The sequence below is a fragment of the Bombina bombina genome, chromosome 1 (assembly GCF_027579735.1).
Source record: "Bombina bombina isolate aBomBom1 chromosome 1, aBomBom1.pri, whole genome shotgun sequence".
Lineage (NCBI taxonomy): Eukaryota > Metazoa > Chordata > Amphibia > Anura > Bombinatoridae > Bombina > Bombina bombina.
This window is the reverse complement of record NC_069499.1, coordinates 594486310-594506553: the sequence shown is the minus strand read 5'-3', so window position 1 is coordinate 594506553 and position 20244 is coordinate 594486310. Positions and strand designations below refer to the sequence as shown.

General features: G+C 38.5%; 1 protein-coding gene across 1 annotated transcript in view; it reads right to left on the bottom strand.

Moving 5' to 3' along the window:
* FTCD (formimidoyltransferase cyclodeaminase) overlaps positions 1-14374 on the bottom strand; it is a 96309-nt gene extending 81935 nt beyond the window's left edge. Inside the window, exons 1-4 of the mRNA XM_053698897.1 lie at positions 14175-14374; positions 12604-12787; positions 10251-10379; positions 9693-9781 (exon numbers count right to left, since the gene is read on the bottom strand). Coding sequence (XP_053554872.1) covers positions 9693-9781; positions 10251-10379; positions 12604-12787; positions 14175-14228 — 456 coding nt within the window. The 5' untranslated portion in view covers positions 14229-14374. The remainder of the gene's footprint in view (positions 1-9692; positions 9782-10250; positions 10380-12603; positions 12788-14174) is intronic.
* Positions 14375-20244: the final 5870 nt, after the last annotated feature.

The window sequence follows — 20244 nt, the reverse complement described above, 5'->3', positions numbered from 1 at the left end:
GGTTAGCCATCTGTCATACACGTAGAATGGTTTGCTATGCATTTGCCTTGGTTACGCGACCAGCTGAGGTGTGTCAGCGGCGCGCAATTTGATTGGCCTCTGCAGGGGGCGGGCTCGCCCTTTTTAAGGGCGTATGTGTCGGCTGTTTTTTCACTAATGTCTCAGTCGTTCTAGGAGTGTAACGCGGGCGCTGTGTTCCGCACGAGCTCAGGTAAGAAGGGCTATGGCCCATGAGGTTTTTCTTCTACCTCACACGCTTTCGGTGATGGTTGTTATATGCGCTGAAGCGTATGAGTGAGTGGTTCACTGATTCGCCGCGGTCCAAGGTTATGACAATGTGTATTTACATGTCTCAGATTGGGGAGTCTAATTGGTATAGATGTATAGCGGCAGCATGCGTGTTGGTTAACCACTATGTGAAATATTGCACTGATTGTTGTGTGGGCTTGATTATGAATTGAGCAGGTGTAAATATGGCGGTGATATATATATATATATATAAGGATGCCTTGGGGTCTGTTATTCAGCGGTTAGTGGTTGCCATTTAGACTATTGCCGTCACTGTATGGCGGATCTTGGTTGATATGGTGGGCACCACTGTAACGATTTGTATGGCACCCACTTTAGTTATCTTCAATTGTCCTGATTATTGGTAATAGATGAATATATATTTAGGATTTATGTGGGGTGTGTTGAAGTAGTTTGACCTTGTTGCGTGCTTTACCTAAATTATTTAGCCTATTAGTTGAACCATCGTTAAGGTGGTTTATTCCTATGTCAATGCATTTTGATATACGCTTGTTAATTGGTGTCATATAATATACCACTCACATGAGATGCTCATGTCCCATTTAGACTATGGTTATTCCTTAGGTGGTCCTTTTTCTTTTTGTTGGTTATAATCTCATTCTCTTCGCTGTTCTTTGTATCATTTGTTGTTCTTCATTTCATCTTTCTCTTTTCTTTTGTTTGTTTCATTACTCTCTTATCTTCTGCCCACGTTGGTGAATGTCATGATTTTTTGCTTCAATTGAAGCGGTTCTAAATTTCACTTGGACTACTTTGGTTTGTTCTTGGTGGAGGGTCACGATTCGGTGTATATTTGGATATCATATATTTGCAATGTATTTTTATTTTTTTTATTTTTTTGTTCATGTTTTTAGATCATGAAATTTGGCTTGAAGAAGGCCTAAAAAAAAGGCCGAAACGTTGACAATGCACTTTTGTTAAGAACTTTAATAAAAGATTACCCTTTGTATGAAGTCCTGTGAGTGCCCTCCTTCCTTACCAGTACTCTATACATATTAATTGAGGATTGCACCCAGGCATTGGAAACAGTAATGTGGATGGAGTGCTAGGCCACTGGCATATATATATATATATATATATATATATATATATATATATATATATATATATATATATATATATATATATATATATACACATACAGCAACCAATCAACAGCTAGAACCTAGGTTCTCTGCTGCTCCTGAGCTTGCCTAGATAAACCTTTCAGCAAAGGATAAGAAGAAAAGGAAGCAAATTAAATTATAGAAGTCAATAGAAAAGTTGTTTAAAATTGTATTCTCTATCGGAATCCTGGAAGAAAATATTTGGGTTTCATATCCCTTTAAAGTACTTTAGAAAAGCTTATCAAATTATTTATCTATAAAAAAAAAATCCCCATAGACTTCAGTTGTCAATTTTGTAGAAAAAACATAATTTATGTAAGAACTTACCTGATAAATTCATTTCTTTCATATTAGCAAGAGTCCATGAGCTAGTGACGTATGGGATATACATTCCTACCAGGAGGGGCAAAGTTTCCCAAACCTCAAAATGCCTATAAATACACCCCTCACCACACCCACAATTCAGTTTAACGAATAGCCAAGAAGTGGGGTGACAAAAAAGTGCGAAAGCATATAAAATAAGGAATTGGAATAATTGTGCTTTATACAAAATCATAACCACCACAAAAAAAGGGCGGGCCTCATGGACTCTTGCTAATATGAAAGAAATGAATTTATCAGGTAAGTTCTTACATAAATTATGTTTTCTTTCATGTAATTAGCAAGAGTCCATGAGCTAGTGACGTATGGGATAATGACTACCCAAGATGTGGATCTTTCCACACAAGAGTCACTAGAGAGGGAGGGATAAAATAAAGACAGCCAATTCCTGCTGAAAATAATCCACACCCAAAATAAAGTTTAACGAAAAACATAAGCAGAAGATTCAAACTGAAACCGCTGCCTGAAGTACTTTTCTACCAAAAACTGCTTCAGAAGAAGAAAATACATCAAAATGGTAGAATTTAGTAAAAGTATGCAAAGAGGACCAAGTTGCTGCTTTGCAGATCTGGTCAACCGAAGCTTCATTCCTAAACGCCCAGGAAGTAGAAACTGACCTAGTAGAATGAGCTGTAATTCTCTGAGGCGGAGTTTTACCCGACTCAACATAGGCAAGATGAATTAAAGATTTCAACCAAGATGCCAAAGAAATGGCAGAAGCTTTCTGGCCTTTTCTAGAACCGGAAAAGATAACAAATAGACTAGAAGTCTTACGAAAAGATTTCGTAGCTTCAACATAATATTTCAAAGCTCTAACAACATCCAAAGAATGCAACGATTTTTCCTTAGAATTCTTAGGATTAGGACATAATGAAGGAACCACAATTTCTCTACTAATGTTGTTGGAATTCACAACTTTAGGTAAAAATTCAAAAGAAGTTCGCAACACCGCCTTATCCTGATGAAAAATCAGAAAAGGAGACTCACAAGAAAGAGCAGATAATTCAGAAACTCTTCTGGCAGAAGAGATGGCCAAAAGGAACAAAACTTTCCAAGAAAGTAATTTAATGTCCAATGAATGCATAGGTTCAAACGGAGGAGCTTGAAGAGCTCCCAGTACCAAATTCAAACTCCAAGGAGGAGAAATTGACTTAATGACAGGTTTTATACAAACCAAAGCTTGTACAAAACAATGAATATCAGGAAGAATAGCAATCTTTCTGTGAAAAAGAACAGAAAGAGCAGAGATTTGTCCTTTCAAAGAACTTGCGGACAAACCCTTATCTAAACCATCCTGAAGGAACTGTAAAATTCTCGGTATTCTAAAAGAATGCCATGAAAAATGATGAGAAAGACACCAAGAAATATAAGTCTTCCAGACTCTATAATATATCTCTCGAGATACAGATTTACGAGCCTGTAACATAGTATTAATCACAGAGTCAGAGAAACCTCTTTGACCAAGAATCAAGCGTTCAATCTCCATACCTTTAAATTTAAAGATTTCAGATCCTGATGGAAAAAAGGACCTTGTGACAGAAGGTCTGGTCTTAACGGAAGAGTCCACGGTTGGCAAGAGGCCATCCGGACAAGATCCGCATACCAAAACCTGTGAGGCCATGCCGGAGCTACCAGCAGAACAAACGAGCATTCCTTCAGAATCTTGGAGATTACTCTTGGAAGAAGAACTAGAGGAGGAAAGATATAGGCTGGATGATACTTCCAAGGAAGTGATAATGCATCCACTGCCTCCGCCTGAGGATCCCGGGATCTGGACAGATACCTGGGAAGTTTCTTGTTTAGATGAGACGCCATCAGATCTATTTCTGGAAGTTCCCACATTAGAACAATCTGAAGAAATACCTCTGGGTGAAGAGACCATTCGCCCGGATGCAACGTTTGGCGACTGAGATAATCCGCTTCGAAATTGTCTACACCTGGGATATGAACCGCAGAGATTAGACAGGAGCTGGATTCCGCCCAAACCAAAATTCGAGATACTTCTTTCATAGCCAGAGGACTGTGAGTCCCTCCTTGATGATTGATGTATGCCACAGTTGTGACATTGTCTGTCTGAAAACAAATGAACGATTCTCTCTTCAGAAGAGGCAAAAACTGAAGAGCTCTGAAAATTGCACGGAGTTCCAAAATATTGATCGGTAATCTCACCTCCTGAGATTCCCAAACTCCTTGTGCCGTCAGAGATCCCCACACAGCTCCCCAACCTGTGAGACTTGCATCTGTTGAAATTACAGTCCAGGTCGGAAGCACAAAAGAAGCCCCCTGAATTAAACGATGGTGATCTGTCCACCATGTTAGAGAGTGTCGAACAATCGGTTTTAAAGATATTAATTGAGATATCTTCGTGTAATCCTTGCACCATTGCTTCAGCATACAGAGCTGAAGAGGTCGCATGTGAAAACGAGCAAAGGGGATCGCGTCCGATGCAGCAGTCATAAGACCTAGAATTTCCATGCATAAGGCTACCGAAGGGAATGATTGTGACTGAAGGTTTCGACAAGCTGTAATCAACTTTAGACGTCTCTTGTCTGTTAAAGACAGAGTCATGGACACTGAATCCATCTGGAAACCCAGAAAGGTTACCCTTGTCTGAGGAATCAAAGAACTTTTTGGTAAATTGATCCTCCAACCATGATCTTGAAGAAACAAGACAAGTCGATTCGTATGAGATTCTGCTAAATGTAAAGACTGAGCAAGTACCAAGATATGGTCCAAATAAGGAAATACCACAATACCCTGTTCTCTGATTACAGACAGAAGGGCACCGAGAACCTTTGTAAAAATTCTTGGAGCTGTAGCTAGGCCAAACGGCAGGGCCACAAACTGGTAATGCTTGTCCAGAAACGAGAATCTCAGGAACTGATAATGATCTGGATGAATCGGAATATGCAGATATGCATCCTGTAAATCTATTGTGGACATATAATTCCCTTGCTGAACAAAAGGTAAGATAGTCCTTACAGTTACCATCTTGAACGTTGGTATCCTTACATAACGATTCAATATTTTTAGATCCAGAACTGGTCTGAAAGAATTCTCCTTCTTTGGTACAATGAAGAGATTTGAATAAAACCCCATCCCCTGTTCCGGAACTGGAACTGGCATAATTACTCCAGTCAACTCTAGATCTGAAACACATTTCAGAAATGCTTGAGCTTTTACTGGATTTACTGGGACACGGGAAAGAAAAAAAATCTCTTTTCTGGAGGTCTCAACTTGAAACCAATTCTGTACCCTTCTGAAACAATGCTCTGAATCCAAAGATTGTGAACAGAATTGATCCAAATTTCCTTGAAAAAACGTAACCTGCCCCCTACCAGCTGAGCTGGAATGAGGGCCGCACCTTCATGTGGACTTAGAAGCAGGCTTTGCCTTTCTAGCTGGCTTGGATTTATTCCAGACTGGAGATGGTCTCCAAACTGAAACTGCTCCTGAGGATGAAGGATCAGGCTTTTGTTCTTTGTTGAAACGAAAGGAACGAAAACGATTATTAGCCCTGTTTTTACCTTTAGATTTTTTATCCTGTGGTAAAAAAGTTCCTTTCCCACCAGTAACAGTTGAAATAATGGAATCCAACTGAGAACCAAATAATTTGTTACCCTGGAAAGAAATGGAAAGTAAAGTTGATTTAGAAGCCATATCAGCATTCCAAGTTTTAAGCCATAAAGCTCTTCTAGCTAAAATAGCTAGAGACATAAACCTGACATCAACTCTGATAATATCAAAAATGGCATCACAGATAAAATTATTAGCATGCTGAAGAAGAATAATAATATCATGAGAATCACGATGTGTTACTTGTTGCGCTAAAGTTTCCAACCAAAAAGTTGAAGCTGCAGCAACATCAGCCAAAGATATAGCAGGTCTAAGAAGATTACCTGAACACAGATAAGCTTTTCTTAGAAAGGACTCAATTTTCCTATCTAGAGGATCCTTCAGTTACCATCTTGAACGTAGCATCAACCTCTGAGACAGAATCCTCTGAACCAGAGGAATCATCAGAATCAGAATGATGATGTTCATTTAAAAATTCATCTGTAGGGAGAGAAGTTTTAAAAGATTTTTTACGTTTACTAGAAGGAGAAATAACAGACATAGCCTTCTTAATGGATTCAGAAACAAAATCTCTTATATTATCAGGAACATTCTGCACCTTAGATGTTGAAGGAACTGCAACAGGCAATGGTACTTTACTAAAGGAAATATTATCTGCTTTAACAAGTTTGTCATGACAATCAATACAAACAACAGCTGGAGAAATAGCTACCAAAAGTTTACAGCAGATACACTTAGCTTTGGTAGATTCAGCACTTGACAGTGATTTTCCTGTAGTATCTTCTGACTCAGATGCAACGTGAGACATCTTGCAATATGTAAGAGAAAAAACAACATATATATATAAAGCAAAATTGATCAAATTCCTTAAATGACAGTTTCAGGAATGGGAAAAAATGCCAAAGAACAAGCTTCTAGCAACCAGAAGCAATAAAAAATGAGACTTAAATAATGTGGAGACAAAAGTGACGCCCATATTTTTTCGCGCCAAATAAGACGCCCACATTATTTGGCGCCTAAATGCTTTTTGGCGCCAAAAATGACGCCACATCCGGAACGCCGACATTTTTGGCGCAAAATAACGTCAAAAAAATGACGCAACTTCCGGCGACACGTATGACGCCGGAAACGGAAATAGAATTTTTGCGCCAAAAAAGTCTGCGCCAAGAATGACGCAATAAAATGAAGCATTTTCAGCCCCCGCGAGCCTAACAGCCCACAGGGAAAAAGTCAAATTTTAAGGTAAGAAAAATGTTAAATTAAAATGCATTATCCCAAATATGAAACTGACTGTCTGAAAATAAGGAAAGTTGAACATTCTGAGTCAAGGCAAATAAATGTTTGAATACATATATTTAGAACTTTATAAACAAAGTGCCCAACCATAGCTAGGAGTGTCACAGAAAATAAGACTTACTTACCCCAGGACACTCATCTACATATAGCAGATAGCCAAACCAGTACTGAAACGAGAATCAGCAGAGGTAATGGTATATATAAGAGTATATCGTCGATCTGAAAAGGGAGGTAAGAGATGAATCTCTACGACCGATAACAGAGAACCTATGAAATAGACCCCTTAGAAGGAGATCACTGCATTCAAATAGGCAATACTCTCCTCACATCCCTCTGACATTCACTGCACGCTGAGAGGAAAACCGGGCTCCAACTTGCTGCGGAGCGCATATCAACGTAGAATCTAGCACAAACTTACTTCACCACCTCCATCGGAGGCAAAGTTTGTAAAACTGAATTGTGGGTGTGGTGAGGGGTGTATTTATAGGCATTTTGAGGTTTGGGAAACTTTGCCCCTCCTGGTAGGAATGTATATCCCATACGTCACTAGCTCATGGACTCTTGCTAATTACATGAAAGAAATCATTACATAAAGTTTAACAGGATTTTGACCTACCCCAACACAAAAAGGACAAAAAAACAAAACAAAAAAAAACAAGAAAAACAAACACCCGCTGATGAAACAGCGTGTCTGAAATGGATTGCAATCAAGTTCCAGTGTAACAGTGTAACCACTTAAATAATCCTTTTATAATATCGTTATATTTATGTATACAGCCATATACACAGGTAATAAATAAAAAGAGAGAAGCACTCAACCTGGGAACAAACAATAGCATAATTGCTTATTCTCTGGCTAGTTACCACCCAAGAAGCAGCCTCTTTTTGCTCAACATGTGCCTTTCATATAGAAGAACTTTCATGTAGCATAACAGTCTGATCCTGACTTAACAGTACAGTTCAGCCCCAAAATACCAGACAATCCCTCTCTGAATGAGAGAAACGGTGAAACCCCAGACGTACGTTTCGGCCTAGTCTGGGTCTCGTCAGTGAGGTGCAGCCATCTTCCTCTAGGCACACAGAGCAACGGGTCCATGTCTGGATTCCCGCATCACACTTAGGGAGACTTCCCTAAGGGTCATAATTTGCATAAATAAAAAGAGAGAAGCGCTCAACCTAGGAACGAACAATAGCATAATAGCCGAAACCTACAATAGGCCGAAATGTACGTCTGGGGTTTTGCCGTTTCTCTCGTTCAGAGAGGGATTGCCTGGTACTTCGAGGCTGGACTGTACCGTAAAGTCATGATCAGACTGATATGCTACAGGATAGTTTGTGAAAGGCACATGTTGAGCAAAAACATTAGAAGTATTGGACCAGTTGCTGGAAAAATAATCCTATGCACGTGAAGACCGTGGAAACTGCCTATTCCACCCAACGATAGTCCATAAATGTGAATGTCCACAGGACCAGTAATATAAAAGTTATCTTTATTGACAAAAAAAAAACAGCAACGTTACATGACTAGTGTCACTTAATCATGCAACCATAGCATGATTAAGTGACACTAGTCACGAAACATTGCTACTTTTTTGTCAATAAAGGTAACTTTTATATTACTGGTGCTGTGGACATTCACGTTTATGGACTAATGTGGAGCAAAAAGAGGCAGGTTCTTGGGTGGTAACTAGCCATAGAACAAGCTATTATATTGTTTATCATTCCAGGTTGAGTGCTTCACTCTTTATTTATGCAAATTCTGACCCTGAGGGAAGGCTCCCTAAGGGTGATGTGGTAAGCCAGACGTGGACCCGTTGCTCAGTGTGCCTAGAGGGATATGACTGCACCTCACTGATGAGGCCCAAACGTACGTCTGGGGTTTTGCTGTTTCTCTCGTTTAGAGAGGGATTGCCTGGTATTTTGGGGATGGACTGCACTGTTAAGCCAGGATGAGACTGATATGCTACAGGAAAGTTCTTCTCTGTGAAAAGCACATGTTGAGCGAAAAGAGGCAGCTTCTTGGGTGATAACTAGCCATAGAACAAGCTATAATGCTGTTCGTTCAAAGGTTGAGCGCTTCTCTGTTTTTATATATACACACAGGTGAGCAAGACACTACACTACTACAAAAAACAAACAAACAACTTTTTGCCTCAAAAACAAGCTAAAAGCTTTTTCATTTTAAACTAATATAAACCGATTACCATCAATAGGAAGTGCACAACTAAAACCTGTATAAGTACCTCCTACTAATGCTCAGTGAATATTACCAGTGGTGTTGCTAGGGGGTCACTCACCCCTCAGCATAACAGCTGCCCTCCCCACAAGGTTGTTATCCTTTATTTTCCCCATCACCACTCTGCCCAGGCTCACCAACCCTCCACAACACTCCTCAACCCTACCTTCCTGTCGCAGGCTAGCCAACAAATCACCAGTGGGACTCCTGGAAGTGCCCCTATATGCAATTTCTGGACATACCAATGAATATTAGGTCACTCGGTAATAGGTACTGCTATCAGCCAATATGCATCAGCAGTAAGTGCCTCTCAGCCAGTGAGCAATGCAGAAAGTACAAATCAGATGCAGCTGTATTAGTTTCAATACAAAGTTAAACTATTTATACACATTTTTTTTTTATTAACAAACTGACATGTTTAGATACTGCTCTTTCATGAGGCTGACACAAAACATTTGGAGTAGCTTTAGGTTTTATCAAATAAAAATATTGTGCATCAACTCTAAGAATTCTAAATATATATTGACATAGTAATGTGTAAAATCTGACGAGTACTTTTAAATGACATTTAATCCAAACAAAGTGTTTGTTCTTCTGAAAGCATCTGGTAGTCTGGTAGCAACCTGGTGAATGACAGCCGGTAAGCATGCTCTGGGAGAGCAACCAGTTTGCCAAGGAAGAGCATCACAAACATGCAGATAGTTTTATAAAACCCTAGCAACCAAATTATGCTAATCCCCATCTATCACATTGGAGGCTTTTCATCTTTAAATCATACATTAAATTACCTTGGTAGGTAGCGCTTCATACTCTCCAGCACGCACAGCAGGTAGAGACCTGCGGCTCTCACTCCGAGCTGCTTCTCCATAAAGATACACTAAAGCAAAGGAAGATTATATAAATAACCAGGTATTCTCTCAACAGCTCACACTGTTCTGCAGTAACATAGGATACCATTTAATTGTCATAATTAATCAATCCCCTCTCTCCATATACCACCAACACCTGGATCATCAGACCCCTTCATCTGACTATGCCCCATATTCAAATCATTTTTCCTCTCCAACAATGTCTGTGCCACCTAACCATTCATTATGGTTTCCCACAAATTAGGATTGCAATGTAAATTAATTTGATAAATTGTGTCCCCCTTGCAGTATGTGGAAAACGGTCTTGACTATATCTGTGCTACACAAATGGCTGATCATGTGTAACCTCACATTTGATAGCCATCTTTCCCTTGTGTCCACTCTGCAAGTAGATCTGTTTCCTGAAAGCCAAATAGTCAACACTGCCACCTTTAAGCTCCTGTTTAACCTCAATATAGACTCCTATGTTATCCTTACCGGGAACTTTCAGCTCCTTTGTCAATCTCTCTGCAAAGCGATTGGCACAGTTCACACACTCTTCCATTGTCACATTTCGAACTGGAATAAAGGGGCAAACGTCTAGTGCACCCATACGAGGGTGCTCTCCTACAGCATAAAAAAAAACCCCTTAAATTAATAACAAATGCAAATAGAGAATAAATGTGTGTGTAAAACTCAATAATAAGCACAGAGAATGAAAAACACATCGATAAATGTGTGTAAAAAAATAAATCTGTGCTCTTTTTTTAAAAAAAAAAAAAAAATATATATCACCAAAACTGTATTATAGCAAGTGCAACCTTCTTATGCCCAGGATGCCACTTTTTAAAAGAGCAACAATATATTTTTTTAACCTAATCAATCAAAAACCGACAATGTTCTATGTATCAATAGTGAAAGGGAAGAGATCTAGGTCACCTATTGGGCTGTGAATGGTGCCTTGCACCTCCCCCCTTCTTTTCTGCAGCAACCTTTAGTATGTGTATTACACTTTAGCATGTAAAATACACTGGCCACTACTTTATAAGAACATTTCTGGATTCTGTCTCATTCTGTAGCAGCCACGCCCTGTGTGCAGTTCTGAGTAAAACAGTATAGTGCAAGTAGGGGATAGCACCTGCAAGACAGCAGAAAGCTTGGTAAACATGCCTGGTCTGAGAAACAATGTTTAGAAATATAGAGGGATGCAGTAGACATTTACCACTTAATCTGGGAGCTGATGCTTGGCATGTCTGTCAGCTGCTGTGTTGCCTCTCAACAAAGGACAATTTTCTTGGGAAGGTAGCGAGTATACAGAGGTTGATAGGAACAAGGACCTAATCTTAGGGATCATGCTTTGAAGTAGATATACAAGGTTGTTGAGGACATGCGTTTGATTGGCAGTTTGATATCTGGGTCAGATGTGGCTCAGGACAAACATTTGGCTTGAGGTCTGTCTTGGGCATATAGGATACAGGGATGCTGAGGCATGAGCACACAATCTCACCATGATATTTAATAACCCTGAATGTGCCTACAAAATGTGAAGATTGATAGTTAATTCATACCAGGCACATTGCGTTTCTCTAGGTGCATTAGTGCGCCCAAAAAAAGGGCTTAAATTAGATCTCTTTAGTAGCATTTTCAATAGTTGGGTAGATGTGACTGATAAAGTTATTTTGTTTGCGTCCAAAGTGTTTTTCACATTCTCCATCTTTACGCAAGAAAGTTCTCCATAGATACTGTGGAGAACAGCAGTTGAAATCATTTATCTATAAGCTTGTGTTGTGTGCGCATCATGAAATACTTTCTGATATTGGCTGGTATTTATAGGCAAACGGAGAGGCCTAAGATGGAAGAGGATTTGCCCAAATAAGGATTGATGAATAACTTATGTCAGGTAAAACCACTTTATTATCCCCATTTTTTAGCTGCAAGTGAATAAATAATTTTATCTACCCTCAGCTCTGCAATCTAACGCTGCCCTAATGAAGTGATTTAATCAAAGTTTCTTGTTTCCGGCTCATTTCAGGCGGAATCCAGTCCACTTATGAAATTAAAAAAATGGCGCAAATACCAATTTGATTGGAGACATTTATTCTTTGCTTCTCGTGAGCTCTCCTGTGCAAAGGAGTGCATGTGCGATCAAATTTATAATACAGTTTTTTTCTTCTTTTATTATTATAAATTTGAGCGCACATGCGCATCATCAACATAGGCAAGCTCAGGAGAAAGGAAAGGAGAATGAAAAGGCGCATTCAATAACACTTTGATAAATCGAGCTCCAAGTTAAAGGGACACTGAACCCAAATTTTTTCTTTCATGATTCAGATAGAGCATGACATTTTAAGCAACTTTCTAATTTACTCCTATTATCAATTTCTTTGTTCTCTAACTATCTTTATGTTAAAAGCAGGAATATAAATCTTAGCAGTCAGCCCATTTTAGAATCAGCACCATGGATAGCGCTTGCTTATTGGAGGCTTACATTTACCCACCAATAAGCAAGCATAACCCAGGTTCTCAACCAAAAATGGTCCGGCTCCTATACATCACATTCCTGCTTTTTAAATAAAGATAACAAGAGAATGAAGAACAATTGATAATAGGAGTAAATTAGAAAGTTGCATGCTCTATCTGAATCATGAAAGAAAAAAAATATTTGAGTTTAGCGTCCCTTTAAGTAGTAAAAGTTTACAACTGCAATAGAATACCAGTTACTGAGTTTAAAGGTATATTGAACCAAGATAACAAATAGACACCAGGATTTGGAAATTGCCTGCATTTGTGTGTGAAGTATAAAAACGTTTGTTGATGTCCATAATAAAGTGAATGTGCATGTTGTTATCACCTTTGTGCTTGCTCATGTCTATCAGCTGGTAAGCCACCCTCGCAGCACTCAGGGCTCCATCAATAACAGCCTCTGGAGACCCAACAAAAGTGAAGACAGTGCGATTGGTGGAAGGTCCAGGATCCACATCAAGCAGACGACAGCCCTCAGTCTGAGAAATTGCTGCAGCCAAAGCATCAATGACCTGCAGATGACGGAAAAGGAGCTAACAAACAAGTGGAGACCTTCCATTTATACTATGTGTGCTCCAGGTCTGACACTTTATCTAACACTTGGTTAGTGTGCAACTGTAACTATGTCAAATATGCTATTTTAAAATAAATTTTATAAATAAATAAATAAAAAAACTGTGGGAGTTGTCCTTAACAGCCAATGAGTAGTTTGTCCCTGCATTTTTTTTTTAAGTTTCAACATCATTTTAAAACAGTTTCCATGCACACACAAATATATTTCTAATGCATGACAGACATGTTATTCCAGTGCCCCTTTACATATAAAGAAGCAGATTTTTGTTGTCTGACCTTATAAACACTGTACAACAAATATATTAGAGCTGACTTGCACGGTATACCTGTGTCTCTGTAAACCCAGAGAGCAAACATTTCAGAATCTGATTATGAACTTACCTCTAGAGAGTTTAAGGTCTCCCTTTATAACACTAGTTTGTATATTCCCAGTTTATAAATATTTTTAGTTAACAAATAGAATATGCCAGATTGCAGGCCAGTGGCAGTTCTATTGGGGGTACTGGGGGCTGCTATGCACCTCCAATGCACTTGTAGCAGCCCCTTTAAAACTGCAAAGGGCAGCACATGCACTGCCAAGCGGCTCTGCATATCATATGTTCTGTGTCTCAATCTTTTCACCACCTTTGTTACCCCCAAATTTTATTCTAGAAGCAGCACTGTTACAGGCTCACTGGTGAACTAGGAGTCTCGTTATACAAAAGGGACACAAAATCCTTGGGTAAGGCACAGAGATTTGCCTTGTGAGACAATCTCTTATAGGTTATCTTATCTGGTTGGTTATGTCTATTACGAAGTACCCACAGTGAAATTATTAGGCTCCTAGGGCTTTTAAAAGGATAGGGAAATAAATTGAGATATATATATATATATATATATATGAAGACAAGCACAATAAACACACTTTTTTTCTTTAAAATGTCTATGGAAGTTTGACTCTATTGTTTCAGTTTGGCCAAATATTATTTAAGTACAAAAAACAACAAAAATGGTTCAATATAGCCAGCATTATATTCTCATTGGACCCTTTAACAGAATGGTGTACACATATCAAAAAGGCTAAAACATGTTTTATTATTTTAAACTTTGATTGCTAATTTAAAAACAAAACTTGCGCTAAAACAACCCTCCAAAAAAAACTCCATTCATGAGTTCTTTTATATGGAGTTACAATAAAAAGTGTTTAGTATAGTCAACAGCATAACCTGAAAGGTTACAAAAAGAACCTTGGTAATATATATAGATAACTATTCTAACGGTATAATATTTTTGGACGCTAGAAATTTGTAATCAGTTACACATATATATTGTAATTATCTCACTAACCTCTTTGCTTTTCCCCTCTGAAAAATTTGGGACACATTCCACTAGTTTGGCCATGGCAGCTGCTGCAGAAGAGAAACGATTCCCACTCAGACTCTGCTGTTCTACTGAATTTTCTAAGGCCTTTACATTTCCAGGAGTTAATAATTAACTAATTAACTAAGGCTCATTATGGAAAGATGAGGGATCTCAGACAGGACAGAGTTTATAGAGGGATAGCTGTGCTGGTGGAATTGTGTTTATGAGAGAGGGGTGAGGGAATCTGCACTTGTTTTTTGGAAGAGTGTAGATAAACAGGTAGGGCAATGATTACAAAGACACTCTTGGGCAAGTGATGTTACACAAAGGGACACACTGCAGCCACTGGGTATTCTAAATGGCTGTATGATCCCTTCCTTTATATTTTATTCTCAGCAAAAGTGCTTAAAACCCTACTTGCCAACTGTCCAAATTTTCCCTGAACTGTCCCATTTTTTTTTTAATATCCTGCCACATAATGCAACTGACTAGGAGTTTGTGCTACATTGTAAAAATCTTCTGTGAGGTGTGATAATTTACTCCTATTATCAATTTTTCTTTGTTCTCTTGCTATCTTTATTTGAAAAAGCAGAAATGTAAGGTTAGAAGCCAGCCCATTTTTGGTTCAGAACCTGGGTAGCGCTTGCTGATTGGTGGCTACATTTCTGCTTTTTCAAATAAAGATAACAAGAGAACGAAGAAAAATTGATAATAGGAGTAAAAAAGAAAGTTGCTTAAAATTGCATGCTCTATCTGAATCATGAAAAAAAAATGGGTTTAGTGTCCCTTTAATGTGTGCATTACATTTGGTGGAGCAAGGGACACCCACATAGGCCTTTTTAACACTCCAGTAAACTGCTAAATTGATTGCTCTTTTGTGTGCCTACCTTATTTTATCTTCATATGTTGACAACTATGTTAAAAACACTTTAGCCTAGATTTACCAATTTCAGGGCTGACAAGATTCACATGTGAACCTGTCTGCATTTCATTGCAAATTGTGGGGCGCATTTGTTCCCCATATTTAGCATTGCACGAGTAAAGGCATGTATAACACCGGTCCCCTTCTCTAGCTTAACCAATAGCATGAGAGAAGGGCTTGCCAATCACCTCGATTAAAGTGATGGTAAACTCTCCCCTTTTTAAAATCAGATCTGGAATGTAAGCGCTATTTTAGATGAAGTTTAATTCATTAGCTGTAATGAAGATGCAGTATAACATGCTTTTTAATATAGAAATGAAATTCAAATACTGCATGCTCCTCCGCCCACTTCAAAAGTAAAATTTTCTGTGAGCTAACAGATTGAATTGTTGTCCAATCAGTGCTCTCCCCATATGGCACTTTTGTTGTAGCTAGAGCATTGATTGGAGAGTAATTCAATCATTTAGCTGACAGGAAAATTGACTTTTGAAGTGGATGGTGTAACGTGGGGTATTTGAATTTCATATCTATATTAATAACTAAGTTATAGCGCATCTTCATTACAGCTAAGGAATTAAACTCCATCTAAAATAGCGCTTACATTCCAGATCCGATTTTAAAAAGGGGAGAGTTTACCATCACTTTAAATTAGTCCAGGGGGATTTTCATCTGCCAACTCTAAGTTGGCGCAGATGGTTAAGAAAGCAATGGTTTATACTGCTGCTTCATAAATATTAGTTGCAGGCTCAAATAAGCAAGCGTACAACTGATTGGGGCAATTGCTCGATAGTAAATACAGCCCTAAATATGGGAAAGAATGGATTATAGGGGCAGTAAAGTCAAAATTAAATGGATTGAAAGATCAAAATTGAAATGTGCATTTCAATTTTAAATAGAAGCATTTTTTTCCATACACTTCCATTAGCAAAAATGCTTCTAATGAAAGTTTTTAATTATGTTTTTTCATCAGCATACGCGCATACACCATAAGGGCCTGTGCACCAGTATCTCTGATGAAGCGCATGCACGAAACGCGTCAGTAAATATGGAGCACCTTTATGTACCCTATGGTTCTGATCCAATAAACTAAGGATTATACACACTATGGGACTCAGAGCTCTTTTCTTTTTTACCAGTATTTAAGCTCAGAGAGCTGGCGAGGTTGTGTTTTGTGCCTGTGTGTGCCTTGTGTTATACAAGCCACTGCTCACTGTCAGATAGAGCATGGAATTTTAAACTTTTCAATTTATTTATATTTTCTAATGTGCATGGTTCGCTTGGTGTCCTTTGTTGAAAAGTGTACCTAGGTAGACTCATCAGCAGCAATACACTACTGGGAGCTAGCTGTTCATTGCTGGTCGCCTCATGTCATTGGTTCAGCCAATGTGTCCAGCTAGCTCATAGTAATGCATTGCCTCTCCTTCAACACAGGATACTAAAAAAATTAAGCAAATTTGATCATAAAAGTAAAGTTGTTTAAAATGGAATGCTCTATCTGAATCATGAAAAAAAAACTGTTCCTTTAAAGGGACACAAAACCATGTTTTCTTTCATGTTTCAGGCAGAGCATAAACTTTGACACAACTGTCCCTATTTCACATGTGGCTACCCTAGATGACAATTTACTAAAGTGATCACAGTAATAGCAGTGGTCACTGGGCCATTTTTAATATTATTTACTAAAATGTATTAAACAATTATACACATTTTTTTTACAGTTTTTGCTGCATCTCTCTTTCATACCATGTATTATAAATAGAATAATGGCATATTGTACATCTGCTGGGCCTGCTGTAAAACACAATATATCATTTGTATTTGACATAAAATAGGGTTTAAAAAAAGCTGAAAATTGGCTCAGCACCGGGGTGAAAAAAAGCTTAGCAGTTGAAAGGGTTAAAGGGGCATGAAAAACAGATAGAGCATACATTTTAAACAATTTTCCAATTTACTTTTATCTAATTTGCTTTGTTCTATTGGTATAGTTTGTTGAAAAGCATACCTAGGTAGGCTCAGGAGCTAGAGGCTAGCTCCTGATTGGTGGCTGCCCATATATGCCTCTTATCACTGGCGTACCCAATGTGTTTAACTAGCTTCCAGTAGTGCACTTGTACTTCTTTCAATAAAGGATACCAACAGAATAAGTAAAATGTATCTTAAATATATATATAAATTATATTTAAATTGGAAAGTTGTTTAAAATTGTATGCTCTAGCTCACTGGTTTCTAAACCTGTCCTCAGGTCTCCCTAACAGGCCACATTTTTAGGATATCTGAACTAGAGCACAGGTGAAATAGTCATCCTATTAGTAAACACAGTTATTTTACCTGCTCTCAACCAAGGTAATCCTGAAAATCTGACCTGTTGGAGAGGCCTGAGGACAGGTTTGAAAACCAGTGCTCTTTCTGATTCATGAATGAAAACATTTGTATTTCATGTCCCTTTAAGAGTGCAAAGGGGAGTGGAGAGGGAGTAAAACAAAGTATATGTTTATATGTTGTCTTGGAGTAAAATGGAAAACAAATAAACTCCCCTGACACATAGTTGCCAGTGATTTGTATTTATAGAATGTTATTTAGTAGACATATTCCTTATACGCTATTCAGGGAAACAATGACAAAAATAGCCGTGGTCTGCAGCATTTGGCTCATTACGACACCAGATTTATTGGAGTAAAAGTGCAACAAATATCTGTGCAAATCCAAAAATGTTAGTGAAAATGAATGTGGAAATTTTGCACATCTCTACTAAATAACATTATAGATAGATAAATATGTGTTAAATGATATGATTGCAGTGACTGAAACACTTTTTCCACAGCAGGAATTTCTGTTAAAGAATGCAGATATATTATTATTATTTATACAGTGTCAACATATCATGAAGCAATATGACAATGGGTATAAAATTACAAACTAAAATAATTGAAAGAGATTAACATGAAGCATAAAGCCCATGAGGTGCTGAAAAAGAGGTATCCAGTGAAGAAAACACAACTTGAAAGCCCCTCCTTGATCAGGTTCATGTTGTGAATTTCATCCTTATGACAATATAATGGCATTTGTGTTCTGGGGGTAAACCTACTTGAAGAAACATCATCTGTACAAAGTAACTCACACCAGTCTGGAGTACATCTATCTTCAATCTTATATTATTTAAGGCAGAAGAACAAAGGTTTAAAGAGTGGGGTAAATACCTGGAAAGGATATTAGTTCTGAGGACTTCTGGTACGTTTTGCTGTGTTTTTATGAATAAATATACAATTGTACTGGTGCAAAATTATATATTGCACAGATATTAATACAATAAGAAATCTGAGTATAGTAGAAAATGGTCTGCCTGAGAATTTCACCAGATGCAGCACTGTGTGTTTAATATGAAACTATTCTGTTGTGCTGTGAATCATTTGTTCTATACAAACAAGCTACAAGGTTTGCAGGCAACAGATAACCTGAGAGTTTAGGTCAGTACAAAGGTCTGAAAGACTAATGGAGAGTATCCCTCGGATTAACCAGGAAGCTGATCATTGGCTAAATTATAAACACTTGAACAAGAGTTAAGCAAGGAGAATATTCAGGTTGAGAGTATGAAAAGGGGCGGAAACGCAGAAGGTAAAAACAGATAGAAACACAGAGAGGAGGAGGAGAAATTACGTGGGATGTCTGTTGTTTGTCTGTAAAATTAATAAGAAGCAAGGTACTTTTTTTCTTTGCATTGCTGTAATAAGGCACATGGAACATTGCCAAAATATGTTCCTTTTTATGTATTTTATCATATCTTATTTTTAGAGCACTGTACCCCAACTAATTCAATCATGGAACCCTTTCTGATTCTAAATACAGTGAATGAACACTGAGAGGCCTATTTATCAAGCCGTCAACCGCAAATATGCCGGAATTCCGCAGTGTACTTGTGGCGAGCTTAATTCGACCTATTTATCAAAGCCTACAGACTGGCAAAAGTTGAAATTAGTGACGTAACATACGATATGCCAGTCCCAATCCGACACAGATCGATGGTTACGTCATTACAGATGTTCCAAATACAAAAATTGGCACTATCTGAAAACTTTGGAAAGTTAACAAATTTCTAACAGGTACAGTCGCCACTCTTCCGGCCCAGCGTACCTGGTTTTCAATCCGCAACCCTGGAGGCCGCTGATGCCATAGGAATCAATGGAAGTCTGAAAGCAGCAAAAGCTTATGTTCGATTCTGCCAGATATCCCATTGATTTATATGGTAGAAAACAAATTACGTTTACACCCAACATAAGCCCTGAGTCCAAACACCCCTAATCTGCCACCCCAACATCGCCGCTACCTAAATAAAATGTATTAACCCCTATTCAGCCACACCCGGACCCCACCGCAACCTAAATAAATTTATTAACCCCTATCCCGCCACTCCCGGACCCCGCCGCAACTGTAATAAAATTATTAACCCCTATTCCGCCGCTCCCGGACCCCGCCACAACTGTAATAAAATTATTAACCCCTATCCCGCCTCTCCCGGACCCTGCCGCAACTGTAATACAATTATTAACCCCTATTCCGCCGCTCCCGGACCCCGCCGCAACTGTAATAAAAACATAATTTATGCTTACCTGATAAATTAATTTCTCTTGTAGTGTATCCAGTCCACGGATCATCCATTACTTGTGGGATATTCTCCTTCCCAACAGGAAGTTGCAAGAGGATCACCCACAGCAGAGCTGCTATATAGCTCCTCCCCTCACTGCCATATCCAGTCATTCAACCGAAACAAGACGAGAAAGGAGAAACCATAGGGTGCAGTGGTGACTGTAGTTTAATTAAAATTTAGACCTGCCTTAAAAGGACAGGGCGGGCCGTGGACTGGATACACTACAAGAGAAATAAATTTATCAGGTAAGCATTAATTATGTTTTCTCTTGTTAAGTGTATCCAGTCCACGGATCATCCATTACTTGTGGGATACCAATACCAAAGCTAAAGTACACGGATGATGGGAGGGACAAGGCAGGAACTTAAACGGAAGGAACCACTGCCTATAGAACCTTTCTCCCAAAAACAGCCTCCGAAGAAGCAAAAGTGTCAAATTTGTAAAATTTTGAAAAGGTGTGAAGCGAAGACCAAGCCGCAGCCTTGCAAATC